Here is a 15,249-nt window from a genome sequence, read left to right as displayed (position 1 = left end):
TTTGGCAAGTACAAATGTCTACTTTCATTAATTTTGGGGTGTCTTGTTCAATTTCATAGCATTTAAAAGATGGACAGTCTGTGATTGTCCATCAACATACATTCCTTTAATTTTAGTCTAAATTATTCCAAATGTATGCTTTTCTAACTCAAACATTAGGTAGAATTTCCTCTAAATGAGATTTATTGACCATAAATTCCAAAAAAATACCGTAAAACAAAAGTTAATAAGTTAGTGTTACGTAGTGTTAAATGACAAAAAAGTTGCGAACATTGAAAAAAAGCATCAAAAGTGTTGAAAAAAGGGACAAAAACCTAAGAAAAACGTAAAAAGGTCAATTAAAAGCCTCAACAAAAGGGTTGATTTTCAATTTTGAAGGAAAGACAACACGTGGGTTAAAGGTGTCCAAATGGTTCCGTTGACAAGACTAAAGTGATCTGTCGTTGTGAACTGAACTATCATCGCAGCACGTCCAGTCTGAAATACCCCTTGATGGCCAAGCACACAGCTGATCTGAATTCTCCCCCCTTCGTCAAAGTATTTTTTTCCACCCTTTATTGATGGACAGTGTTACACTGTGTGAGAGAATATTTGTTCCAATGAGAATGTTAGTGTGAAATTGAACACTATAGTAGGCTATATGCCAATGTTGTTTTCAATAAAAAAACATTTGCACAAAGCGAGCCTATTCACTTTTCCATGTTGATTAGAGCATTAAAATGAGAAGAAATAATGGGACAAAAAGAAATCAGGGGACATTATAGATAAAAATGTGCGATAAATTGCGAGTTAACTATGACATTGATGCGATTAATTGCAAATAAATATTTTGTTTGACAGTACTACTCTTTAGTCAACTAATTTACGACACAAACAAACTTTTTGTAAAATGTCCTCAGGGTTTAAAGTTAATTTATCCCATAAATGTTTGTCCTTGTGTAGTAGTAATATAGCTTGTTTCTTACAATTGCCTCCCTGGTACCTTAGGTTAACACACATTTTGCTGCATGAGACAGAAAAAGCCTCTCTTACTTCTCTGCATTTTTTTTCTCTTTTTTTCCAAATGCTGTGATGCACCTTTTCTTATTAAATTTTCACCTGATGTTGACTGCTGTAAGCTTTTATCAAATCCCCCCTACAAATGTAAATCCTTGAGGAAAGTAATTTCCACACAAATTTGTTTTGCTTGGCATTTTGCCAGTTAATCATTGGCTCCCTTTAAAACATGTTTTTGGCTACTAAAAAGAAGAAAAAAAGAAAGGAGACCATTTTGTTTGTTGTGTGTGTTCTGGGATTATTGTAGAAATGTAATAGTGATGCTTCTCTGGTTGTTGGTGCCAAGGCAAACATTGGGTATGTGACAACACTCCCTATTGTTTTTACAGTAGGACTGGTAAAGACACACAGATATAATCCTCAAACCCCAGTTTTTATTGGGATGCTTTTGTAATAAAATCAAACTGTACTGATGCCCCATAACCCAATCGGAGCTATAATATGTGCTTCCCCTGAGAAATAATATCTGCAAAGATAAGGTCAAGTAGAATGAATAAACAATTAGCCTTGGTATTATACTCCTATTCTGTGACTGATTAAATGTAATAAGATTCTACACTCGTTAGTTGTTGATGGTTTAAATGATTACTGCTGTTTGGTGTAGTTTGGCCACTGCTACTAGTGTTAAAAATATTCTTACATATGTTTCTCTGGGGAAGTTGAAGGTACATACTTTTCCCTTCCTCCACAACGGTCTGGCTCAGCCTGTAGAGATTGAAATAACCAATTAAAGCTGTGCTTTTGTTGTCAAATCCACTAAAGAACAACTTTAGAAATAGATGGTACCAAAAAAGCAGCTATTTTACATTAAAGATGTAATAGTAACCTAGAGCTCTGACAAGTCTTAAATAAGTGTGTGTTCTTAATTGAGTTGTCTTATGTTATCAATGTGACAATTTAACCCAGCCACCCACACCAACATATATATATATATATATATATATGTATGTATGTGTATATATATATATATGTATATATATCACCTTTTATTTCTTCTACAATGTCTCTTACTAACTGGCATTTAAACCATCTGAAAAAGTTAACTTGATGAAACTCGCAGACACCCTAAACCAAAAAATACAAAAGACTTTGACAGGCACCCCAGGAGAAGGAAATGACGGAAGATTTAAAATGTCACACCATGTCCCTGGGAGGTTTAGAGAGAAACTGCAATCAAAAAAGGGCTGACAAATCTTTAGATATTCTATAAGCATCACTGAGGGAAAAACAACCGCTGGCGCTAATGGGCAAAAGATAAAAAACTTAAATAAAATCACCAGAGGGTGACGTTCGGGAAGACGCGTGGACAAAGGCAGGGGAAAATGCATTTATTTCAAATAATTGTTATTAGGCAGATAAGCTGACAAATCCCCACCCCCAACCCCTTCACCGACAAATCATGATATTTCTGGGAATCACAGATTATGGGCTGACAAATATGGAGCTGGCAATATCAAGCATATTGGTTTGATTCAATAGAGGTGAGATATGGAAACAATAAGTCTGACAGGCAAACTGACTCAAACAGACACACAATCCAAATATGTGATGGTGTATGTGCTTGCACTACACCCTAGTAACTGTTCTTTCTCTCCCTTGATGAACAGGATTTCACTTAAAGCCTCCAATAATGTGTGTATGATCTGCCAGCCAACAAACAAATTGAGGAAAAAACATGTTTGTGTTATGATTGTAAGTGTGGAGAGATCACTGCACTGTCCCCTCCCTCTCCTGAACTCCTTCCTTTTCCATACACCTCTGTTCTTCTTCTTCATTTGCTTTCCTCTTCATTCAGTCATTATGTCACTCTCATCCCAAATTTAATACTATTTTTCTCCCACAACTGTATGCACTTTGTACTACATATTTCTTTAACCTCCCAGTTACCTTCTTCCTCGCTTTTATTAATTAATCCTTCCCTTCTGGTCCCATTTATATATATATATATATATAAATTAAAAAAAAGTAATGTTGCTTTTCTTCCCCTTCTCATTTGGTGTGTGTGTGTGTGTGTGTGTGTGTGTGTGTGTGTGTGTGTGTGTGTGTGTGTGTGTGTGTGTGTGTGTGTGTGTGTGTGTGTGTGTGTGTGTGTGTGTGTGTGTGTGTGTGTGTGTGTGTGTCCCCATATATTTTAAGTATTTTGGTTTAACTCTACATAAAGTGACCAAGTCCTCATTAGGACACTATGATTAGCAGAAATGGATGTGTAATATGTTTTTGTTGGTTTTTCAAAAGGGCAGTATTTTTTCTTTGTGTGTGTGTCTGTGCGTGTATGTGAGAGTGGGTGAGAGATGAGTCTTTGTTCCTTGTTATACAAAGCCAAATTCCAGTAATCCCCTTACAATGGGAGAATTGGAGGAAACCGTATAGGAGCGGGATGGCCAAAGCCGAGATCCATTCACTCACAATAGACTTCGGTCTGGACCGCTCAGAGCAAGGGATTGTGGATCGAACAAATAGTGTTCGTTTTTCATAAGGAAGGTTTGCAGATCAAACCCCTGGCTGGCTGAGGAAATCTTGGCTGTCCCTATCCAGTAACTACAAGGCACTTAAAGGTACAATGTGTAGGAAGAGTTTTGAACACTAATGGCACCGCAGAGCAATATTACAATAAGCAGGTCTTTATGCATATGTAGCATGAAGAAGGTTCTTCTTATTTAACGATTTTTTTTCTCTCACAAAGTGTAAAGTTTATTGCACACATGAACCATGACAAAACAAAACAAATTGGCAGATAAAAAAATAAAAAATAAATATTGAAATAATTTTATATTAAATTGTGAACAGGGTGAATCAAGATCGCGAAGTGCCATCTGTGTCTGCTCTGGCTGCAGTGCAGGTCGGCTTTTAAAATACTTAGTTGACTAATTGCCTGGTTGAGTGACTCAGCTGATTGACAAAGAAACTGAAACACTCACGTGCCTGCTTAACTTCACTAATTAAACAACTAACTGATTATTTCAGTGACTTACTATCAGTGATTTACTGTTTAGCTGATTTGCCAACTAAGTAAATTTAAACAACTTTCCAGGTACCCAACCTGCTGAGGGACAGATGGTTTAACAGTTCCTGGGCTGATTGACTGGCAGAGTGACAGTTTGATTGAATAACTGCCTGGCTGATAAACTAACCGTCTTCTATCGTGCCCTCTAAAACCTCTTACTGTGTGGTCATCAGTCACGAGTCAGTTCTGTCTTACACTCCATGTGTCATCCTCCTCCTGTCTCTTATTTGCTCTCCCTTCATCATTTATTTCCCCCTCTTTGCTTGTATCCCTTCTCCCTCCCTCAGTTTCTATTTTTACTATTGCTCTGTTGGATTGCTTTTTTTCTTTTCTGGTTGGGAGATCTCATAATGCCCTGCTAGCGAGTGTTATTCTTTCAAAGTAAAGTTATTCATTTTGCTTTTTATTTTTTATTTAGCCATCAAATTTCACTAGCTGTAGTGACTTTACAATGCAAGATGTGGAAAGGACAATAATAACAAGGGGTGTTGCTGAGAAGAAGATGCTAAGAAAATGAATAAGTAAAGAAAAATAGTAGAAAATACTCTCAAAGATGAAGGAACTAGAGAGAGCACAGTTCAGTGCTACTGATGTGACGGTCTGCTGCTAAGCCCATTTTGTGTGTCCGTGTGTGTGAGATGTTATGTCATACATACAACAGGAAATCAGATGGATAAAGCACCATTTCTGCATCTTAGTCACACACACACACACACACACACACACACACACACACACACACCCTAGATGTGATTCATTTTACTGCCCTTTGTGCTCAGTGGGGTAGAAAATAAATGTTTTTAATGGTCCTAGGCTGTTGTATTGTACATGTTTGTGTGTGGCTCGAGTGAAGTAGGGAGCCATAACACTGTGTGGGAGTCTCTTGAAGGTCTAACATGGCATTTAAATGGGTATGTGCATAAATTGCTCCTAAGCTCCTAAGTGTATTAACTATTTTGTTGTTTAAGGGCATCATTTTGCCTTGATACAGACAATAATGATTACTCTGAACTCTTGTATAAAGGTCTCGTTCACAAAGTGAACGAGACCTTTAACTTAAGACAGTCTATTATTATTAGTGACAGGTCTTTTAAGGTTATGATTGGTTTATAGAAATACAAACAAGCCATAGTGTTATATCTTAATCCTTGAACAAATGAGCGGTATATGCCAGACCATACTCCAAACAAACAAATATTCAGACAGACTTGTAATACCTTTTACTGATATTACTGGTATTGCTGCTTCTGTTAAATATTGTATCACTGGCGCTACTCATGCTCTACAGTAAAACCATTATTCCACTTACAAAATAGGGTGATAAGTGTAAGCATAAAATATCGGAAATGTGTAGCACTCCTCATGCAAAATTCAAATCCCAAACTTGGATGGACGATTTTGCTTAGTGGCTAGTTTTTAATTTCCCTCTCTTTGTTTTTTTCAATAACTTTATTGCTCCTGACATATTTTTTTAAACAGCGTTGGTAAAACCCCCTCCCACACAACAGCTTATACTTAAAATATGCACTACATAATAGCAAGTATTCTTTCTCTCCGCAGCTGCCCTGCTCTCCATTGTTTATCAAAACCTTTATTATCTATTACAATTTCCTCACAAGTAGTACTTCTGTATGTTTACAGCACTGTTAAGTGTTTATTTTATTTATCTATCCTTTATTTTAAGCGTGTGTCGATCTTGTCTCCAGGTAGTTTACTTGAGAGATTTAGTCTACAGCACTGCTTCAAGTCTAAGTGTGTGTGTGTGTGTGTGTGTGTGTGTGTGTGTGTGTGTGTGTGTGTGTGTGTGTGTGTGTGTGTGTGTGTGTGTGTGTGTGTGTGTGTGTGCGTGTGCGTGTGCGTGTGCGTGCGTGTGTGTGTCATTACTGCAAGTATGATTGGCATCCAGGACTGACAGCTCTCCTTTTTGGCTGACTGCACTAGGGCAAAAGCTTGGTAGATAAATTAAAGACAAAAAAACCAAGGTGTACAAAAAGCACTTTGTTCGTTCTCTTGGTGTGCACACGCATTTGTGTGTTTGCGTCTGTCTGTTGTACTCTTTTGTGCTGTGTTTCTTTGTGAATCCTATCCCTCATTATACATGGCCCATTAACGCTGGAGTGTCTGTTGTCTGAAGTGAATAAGCAGTTCAGCAGAAACACAATGCATACTAGTGTGTCTTTTTTTCTTTGTCCCACACTGTTCATTATGTCTTCCACTTTTTTGTTTGTCTTCGTTGATCTTGTCTCCAGGTGGTTAACTTAAGAGATTTAGTCTTCAGCTCTGCTTCGAGTCTGAAGGGGTGTGCGTGTGATAACTACAGATTTTGGGCCTGATTATCAGTTGACTCGCGAGACAGTGTTAAATTATTTAGCTACTGTCTACTTGATCCAATAGTAGCAAACTACTGGATAGAAGGAAAGATGGAAAGTTACTGTACACAGAGTGGCCTATATTATGCCGCCACCATCATGCCCTTACAACTGGTGTAAATTAATGTCAGTGTGGGAAGACATTTTTGAACGAGTGTAACCACAAAAAGCCTCCAACTTCTCTTTGCTATACTTCAGCTCTGTGTCAAATGCCCCTCTGTCCAAATGAGACTTGCATGCATAGGTTGGTAACTCAGAGCGAGGAGTGTGAATCGAGTTGTATCCTTGTTGAGAAAGTCAACACACTCAGCTTGCTCAATTGGCCATACTTTTTTAACAATATATTTAGAAGTAAATAATAAAATGAACACAGCTATTTTTACTTGTCCAACAGCCCTTTTTATGTTTAGAATAGTATTTTGTCATTCAAAAGATAAACTCATCAAGAAGTACATTTTAAAACTTTTTGAACATGCACCAATATTATGCTTTGACATTTAAACTCATTCATGGGCTAATCGTGTTATTATTACAGGCCAGTATGCCTGCTTCATTCATTCTGGTTCCAACGATCAGTATTGTTTGAATTTTAATGATTCTGTCACAGAATTATTACCGTTCCCAAATGAGTTTGCTGTTACATTTCAGCTTTACAAACCTTGAAAGACACTAACTGTTGTTTGTTTGTGCATATGTGCTGTGCATGGTTCACCTTTTAGTGTTGTGTGCCAACACTGACCTTTTAGCTAAGCCTGACTGGATTTGATCAGCAGCAGACTCCTACAGTAAACACACAACACAACCAAGAACTGTGGCTTTTCTGTATATACACACACACACACACACACCTAAACTGCAAAGTCATTCCGTAAATAATGGTTAGGTTTGTTGTATTCCAGATTCATTGTTTGGATCTCATTAGTCAAAACAGGCCAGGAGTCAAAACTATTGAAATTTAGATTTAGTAACTGGCCTCCAGCAAAACCTTGCTGTGTACAGTTTTGGACTTTCAAAGCAGCCATCATATACAGTACAACTCCTGTCTGGTCATTGAATAGTTGGAATGCCATAGAATGTAAGAGACATTGCTTGTTTAAGGCAAGACAAACCAATGATTTGTATATATTCCATGGGGAAGCTGAGTTATATTAGGCAATTGTACAAATGGGTTAGCTGGCTGGCTGGGGGATGACTGTGAATGTGTCCCCGGGCTGGGGCTGTTGTCAGGTCTCATCCCAACTGAAGCCTTGCCACGCTGGGAGAGTGAGGCAGACAGACAGGGGTGTGCTAGCTGGCTAAATTACCATTAGATTAGTCGTCTATCTGTAGATACAGTTAACGTTACTGATGAACTCATGGTAGCCCAGAGTTGTTAACCGTGGTCAAAACAATCATACTAAAATTACTGGGCGTGTTGAACATTGTCGTAATCCTATGTTACCCACCAAGAATTAGCATTAGCAAGAACGTTATAGACCTAGCATTAGCAGTAGCTGCTTGTCAACCAGCACCCTTACAGTAGGCCAAAGCACTTTTCCTCTCCCCTACAGGTTGGAAGTGGAATTGTCCATTACTGTTACTATTAGTCTAATGTCTCATTGGAACTACAGATGTGCTACCCAATCTGACAAACTTGCATAGTGCGGTTATAGACGATAGAAGGTTACAGAGCAAATGCAGAAGTGCTGTTTACCCTGTTGCGAGTATATGAACCACTGAAACATTGGAAACATTATTTTATGGTACAAAAGAATCTTTGGTGTTGGATCGATCAATATTGAAATCAATCAATATCAATTATTAAGGTCTCTGTTGTATTACTGTGTTGCAAAGTGCCATGTAATCAATGACAAAACAATGATGTGGCAGAAAACAAGTTGTATTACGTTTATTAAGTTTAACTCTCTCAGCCCTACTGAGGTCCATCCCAACTAGAGCCAGACCGATATGTCGGCAGGCCAAAATTATTGGCCGATAGTAGGCATTTTCCAAACTTTCATTATTGGCATTTATTATGGCCAATAAACAAATTTTTTAATATAAAATAAAAACAAATTATTCACCCTTGTTCACCCTTCAACAATGTTATGAGTGTTGGCGTTGCATAGTTTGTCCAACATGGGGCGCTATACAACCTCCCGGTTGGCAACACTTAGATTTTTGTGTGGTTATTGTTTTTGTTTTTCCCAAGAACTTTGTGTTTCATATCTTAATTTTGTATACATTTTATTTTTACTTTTTATCACTACTTTAATATATTTTGATGTTCCTCTGTTCTGTTGTGATACTAAAACAAGTTTATTTTTAAACTGTATTATCATATATTTTTAGTGAGGACTCATAAATAACTATAAATAACTCATGTTAGGAAAATCTGTTTACGTTTTGTTACCCATTTCTGGATTTTCTGAATATATCGGATTTTTAAATCCCCAAATATTTGTATTAATACCGGCCTTAAAAATCCTTTATCAATCGGGCTTTAATCACAACTATGTCCATATGTAAATTTTCTCAGGCGTTTAATTACACTGTGTGTGTTTGTGTGTGTGTGTCTTTCTTTTTGTTGATTGTCATGTTGTGTATTTGTACTTCTATCCATGCTTTGTTTTACTGTGTAGGCTGTTGTTAATGTAAAGCACTTTGGGTTCACATGCAATACAAATAAAGTTGACACTAAGGAAATTGAACATTGAATTGAAGATAATAGGCACCCCTAAATAAAGAATGACAGTTACATTTCATTTAATTATAATTTTAAATCAGCCGTTGCTTAGCATTGTTGGACTCAAAGAAATAATGTTTCTATTTGAATCTGAGAATCCTAATAGGATGCATTGTCCTCACTGCCCTTTTCCTTGTCTCTGTGTTCAGAATCTGCTATCAGAGAAGGTTGACCAGATGATGGAGTGGTCCTCTCGGCGTTCGGTTGTCCGGATGAACGGAGACAAGTTCCGTCGCTTTGTCAAGGCCCCACCCAGGAACTACTCTGTCATCGTCATGTTCACTGCCCTGCAGCCTCAAAGGCAGTGCTCTGTCTGCAGGTATGCACCTAGTGTAGGCAACAATCTGCATTGCTCCCACCTTAACATCCATTCTCTGTAGTTCTGTAAGTATACTTATGGTGTTTTTCCATGACAAGGTATCTACTCGACTCGCCTCTACTCTCCTTTTTTGGTTTTCCATTACGAACAAAGTTCCCTGGTACCAGCTAACAGATACTTTTTTTTTTAGTACAACCTCAGTCGAGGTCCCAAGCGAGCTGAGGCAATACCAAAAGGCGACGTGAAAACCTGCAGACTGATGAGTGGTCGGACAGAATCGTACCTATTCACTAGCGATAGCAGGTGTCCTGAACAAACCTGTCTTTAAATAGTTTAGCCAGCGGATTTGTTTTTTTGCTGCCTCCAGCTTCTTTTAAAACAAAATTTGTCTTTTGGCTGTGGCAACAACCACATGCCAAGAATCAACAACAACACACCTTCGACGTTCTGTGTGTGTCGCAGTTTCCCGCTATGACAACCAGCCACTCTCCTGTCATGCATGACGCGGTACTAATCTGCAATGGAAAAAGGAGGACAGGGCACCGTGGCTAAGTTGAGCTGGGGCGAGTTGAGCAGGTACCATTAATGGAAAAACGCCTTTAGTTCACTTAAGTAAGTATTAAGTAATTGTGGTGTGTGTGTATGTATGTATATATTATTTAATATATATATATATATATATATATATATATATATATATATATATAATTATATATATATATTATACACCTTATCTGATATTTCACGTACCTTCCTTTCACATACACTTAGACTTGCTCTCCTTGGGAAGCGCTGAAAACAGCATTATATAGCATATACAGCATTAACAAAAACCTGTGGGCCACGTTGGCATTTGGATCAAAGGGACTCCAGCCTGCCACACTACCAAAGGGGTATGAATTAATTCCACAGAACAAGGCCAACAAGACCTACTTACAAACTTGTGAACCTTATGCATGAGGAGATATTCCAAATATTTTTATTTTCATTTACTAAAAAAGGGTCAGGCACTACCCCAAAATGTGAATACAAGAGTAGAAGTTTGATTTTATTTGTTAGTTAAGAGTTTAAAATAATTCCTGTTTGAATTGAATAATGTTAACTGCCTGACAAGCCCAGTATCTTCAGTACCATGGACAGCTCTACACAGAGATGACTCTGGAGCTGTCCATGGACCTGAAAGCTACTTTGGATTGCTCAGTGAAATCCTTACAACCAGAATTGCATATATACATGTTTCTTTAATTACCGTGTGCCAAATACCAGATCAGTACATTAAATACACTGTTTTTTCTCTAAACTAAATGAAACCAAAAATAGGCTATTAGACTCCTGCAGCATGATAGGTTGTCGTTAACATAGCAGTAAATACAAAATTGTTATTAAGATGTACTCATGTGTTTATTGTAGACATTGTCGTATACCTATATTGAAAATATGAACACTACACTTTACCTCATACCATGTATAGAACCTCTTTTTTGGATTGCATGCAATCTACACCAAGGAAACCAACTTTATTTAAATGTAATTTTTTCTCACTGTCTGTTGACTTGCAGTCAGAGCTATTGTTTTTGGTTTTATTTTCATTGCTTACTTTGTTTGTTTTAATTGCATTTTTACTGTGGATTTTCCTTTTACATTCATATTTACGCCTTCATAAATTGCTTTGTAGCTGTGAATGGACAGTGTTGCAACTAAATGCGGTGGCTAGTCTGATGTTCAGGAATAAGTGATTTCTTGCATTCTCCCACAAAGCACGTCTCATTCCAATATTATTTCATAAGCCCAGGTTTGAGTTGTTTATTTCTTCATCAAGAAATGGACTAATGTGGAATCCAGCCTTATGCCTCATTGTTTGGGTGTTGAAAATTAATTGTCATGGTGCATAATCAACATTTATCACATTGGTATATATATATATATATATATATATATATATATATATATATATATATATATATACACACATATATACACACACTGCAGTCTGGTCTTAAGGAATTTATGGCTGCTTGATGCTCTATGGTAAATTTGCCAAGCACCTTTTGTCTGTAGTATAACCTAGGTAGTTGACCCATGTCCTGGTGTCTCAGGGGAAGTCCAGGTGGTTGATAAAATCAACATTGACCTCCATCCTGATGTGTTACTCAAATCAGTCACTCTTCTACTTCATCAGTCACTTGATTAGATTATTTATTTATCACCATGTCAGCACTCCTCAGAATCTTGCCTATTTTTGCGTGCGTCGGTGTGTGTGTCTTTTTCTGTCTTTCTTTCTTTCTCTTTTTTTTCTTCTTAAATTATCTTTTTATTGAAGAGTAGAATAACATTATTTTCACACTAGTAACACAACCCAGACACTCTTTCACACATTATCTATCTCGGAAGCAATTTCTCTAACTCTCAACAAGAACCTAGACTACTTATTTATATTAAACTGCCAGATGCATTTATTAATGTCAACCCACTCTCATTCACCCTTATTCCTTTTATTTGTATTCCTTTTCTATCTGTCTGCTTCTTTTACTCTTTTTGTCTGTTTGTTTGTTTGTTTGTTTGCTTCTGTCTCTTCCTCTATCTCTCCTTCCATTTCCAAAGGCATTCCCTTATTAACATCACGATAGCATCACATCATTAGAAAAAGAGAGTGAGAGGAAGAGTTAGAGTAGGAGATGGATGTTAGATGGTGACCTGAGTGTCTGCGTTAAAAGGACTATCAGCCAGTGAAATAGGCAGCTAATCACTGAGGTCCTCAAACCCACATCACTCTTAAGCTTTGTCCCGGTTCCATACCACATAGTTCTTTTAATTGGGCAATTTGTAAGTATGTCAGTGATGGCCAGTGATTTTACACAAAGCACTATGGCGTACAAATGGTCAAGTGATTCAGGGCTGCCAAACATGACGGGTAGTGATGCAACAGTTTAGGAACAGCACTGGCTTAACCTATATCCATGAAGAGAAATAGTGTTATGTTAGATGAATCTCAGAAAACTGGCCTCTCCTTAACAAGTACTTGTTGTACTTTGGTTCCTAGGTTATATTTAGCATGATTTTGTGGGGCCAAAATGTTTTGACTAAGGGGTCAATAACACAAGAAGCACCGCTAGAGAAGCATTGCTAGCCCAACCATTGTTTTCATATGGTACAGCACGCCTGCCGTGCCCGTTTTAACAGTCTTTACCGACTCTAACTGACCATAAACACTTTAATACTTTAATTACCTTGTATATTTCTAATGCTAATCGCTATCTCTTATTACTTACTTACTTACTGCCCGTCACCCCTACCAGGGTATGGGCCGCCAAAAACAACAGCTCTCCAGAGTCCTCTGTCCTGGGCCGTTTTCTCTAACTGGTTCCAGGTGTAGCCCATCTTGGTGGTGTCAGCCTCAAGGTCGCGTCGCCAGGTGTTTCTTGGCCGACCTCTCTCCCGCTTGCCTTGTGGGTTCCACCACAACACCTGCCTAGTGATGCTGGTTGGTGGTTTTCGTAGGGTATGGCCTATCCAGCCCATCTCCTCTTCCTGATTTCTTCTTCGACAGGGAGTTGGCCCGTCCTTTCCCGGAGGTTGGTATTACTGATGGTGTCAGGCCATCGGATCTGGAGAATTCTTCTTAGGCAGGTGTTGATGAAGGTCTGGACTTTTCTGGTGGTAGTCTTATTTATCCTCCAGGTCTTTGCCCCATACATTAAGACTGACTTTACGTTGGAGTTGAATATTCGGATCTTGGTGGTCACTGACAGCTCTCTGGAGGTCCAGATGTTCTTGAGCTGGGCAAAGGCGGCTCTTGCTTTACCAATCCTTGCCTTGATGTCTGCGTCTGTACCGCCCTGCTGGTCAATGATGCTTCCCAAGTATGTGAAGGACTGCGCTTCTTCCAGGGGGCTCCCATTCAGGGTGATGGGTTCTGTGCTTGCGGAGTTGGTCTTTAGGATCTTGGTCTTGTCCCTGTGGATGATTAGGCCGATTTGCTGCGACAAGGTTGCCACTACATTTGTCTTCTCTTGCATCTGCTGCTGGCTGTGGGAAAGTAGTGCCAGATCATCGGCGAAGTCGAAGTCGTCGAGCTGGCTCCACAGAGTCCATTGTATTCCGTTCCTACGCTCGCTGGTGGATGTCTTCATAATCCAGTCGATTGCGAGGAGGAAGAGGAAAGGTGACAACAGGCATCCTTGTCGGACTCCTGTTCGTACTTGGAAGCTGTTTGTGAGCTGTCCTCCATGTATAACTCTGCAGGACATGCCTTCATAGGAGATTTTAATCAGGTTGACCAACATGGCTTGGAGTGACTCCCACTCCTATCGGCTATCTCTTATATTAGCCTGAAATCTGCTTATTGTGTGGCTTTTTCTGCTGCTTTCTCTCTGCTTAAATTCATTGAAAAGAAAGAAAACTAGTTAGCTTTGTGGGATAGAAACTTTGGTAACATCTAAGATTGTTGACTTGGCTGTGTGTGTTTTTTAAATTATTCACTTTTTTATATTTCACTTTGTATCCTTCAGTGTAGCAGAGAACTTGTATTCACCTCTAAGTTCTGTTTTGTTTTGTCAGATGGACATGAAAACAAAAGGGAATTTAATAAAAAAAAATTAAAAAAGATTGGAAATAAAATTAATACATAAATAAATGAAGACAAAAACACAACAGTTTAAAGTATACCTACAACACATATTGTAGATATATAATTTATGTCTGAACAAAAATGGCATACTATGTTAAGTGTTATTGTTGTAGTTCACAACAATTTGTAGCCTTTTCACTACCAGACTTTGCAATATAAAAAATTAAAAAATGTTTTTGTAATTTTTTTAAATAATTCAAGTCCCTAACTTTTTGTGCTGGTAATTTATGTGGCCTTGGTATGACAGATATGGTGACTGTTATTAGATTGAAATAGTTGGTTGCCATGCACAAATAGATGAGATGGGACAGAAATGAACAGACTGAATTTTTTATAGCACATGATCTTTTAAGACATTTTTCCATTCAACACAAACTCCTGATCATTTGAAACTGAGCATCATTTAGTTGAGACTGGGAGGGTTTGGGGAACACACACTTAGAAATGATTAAAAGTTAAATGCAGGTGATTAACAGATAAGAGACTGACATCTTGTAATTAAATTTAAAAATTAAAAGTGTAATGTTTAAAGTTACACGTCTTGCATGTCCTACAATTTAGATAATGTGTTTACTTCGCTGCTCTAAGACAAAAACAAAATGGGTTTAATATCTTACATTCTGACTACAATTTCCTTTATAATTTTGTTTTAATTACTTACGTAATGGATATTTTTACAATGACATATCTTATCATTAGGACAGTTATGAAAAGCTAAATCTACACTAAATACCACTGACTTTCCGGCTAGTTAAAAGCATACGTGACACCAACTCCAAAATGGTGTTTACAGACAGAGAGGAGCACCACTTTAATCCCCCGACAGTCTGCTGGCCTGAGTTTCAGCTTCATCGTTGCTGACTTTTTGAAACGGTAGACACTTCAAAGACACCATCCTAAAATTAGCTGAAAAGATAACATTGTAACATCATCACACACAACACATCCTGGCAGACCATTTCACAGTAATTAAAGCCAACACAAGAGGCAGTTGACATAGGACACAATGTCACAGTGAAGTTTAGTAGAAGGAAAGAGCCATAAAGCTGATGTCAGACACAAGGAAGAGTGTGCGATAATACACTGCCTCTTGGCATTTTAGTGTTTATTCTGTCATGTAGGAAGATAAAGTAATTGACAGGATTAACT

At 38.0% G+C, this 15,249-nt stretch overlaps 1 protein-coding gene across 1 annotated transcript in view; it reads left to right on the top strand.

The window, feature by feature from the left end:
* tusc3 (tumor suppressor candidate 3) overlaps nt 1-15,249 on the top strand; it is a 77,737-nt gene that overhangs the window by 19,007 nt on the left and 43,481 nt on the right. The window contains exon 2 of the mRNA XM_032530427.1: nt 9,304-9,473. Within this exon, the coding sequence (XP_032386318.1) occupies nt 9,304-9,473 (170 nt within the window). The remainder of the gene's footprint in view (nt 1-9,303; nt 9,474-15,249) is intronic.

Source organism: Etheostoma spectabile, chromosome 2 (genome assembly GCF_008692095.1).
Source record: "Etheostoma spectabile isolate EspeVRDwgs_2016 chromosome 2, UIUC_Espe_1.0, whole genome shotgun sequence".
NCBI lineage: Eukaryota > Metazoa > Chordata > Actinopteri > Perciformes > Percidae > Etheostoma > Etheostoma spectabile.
This window is presented reverse-complemented; position numbering and strand designations above follow the sequence as displayed.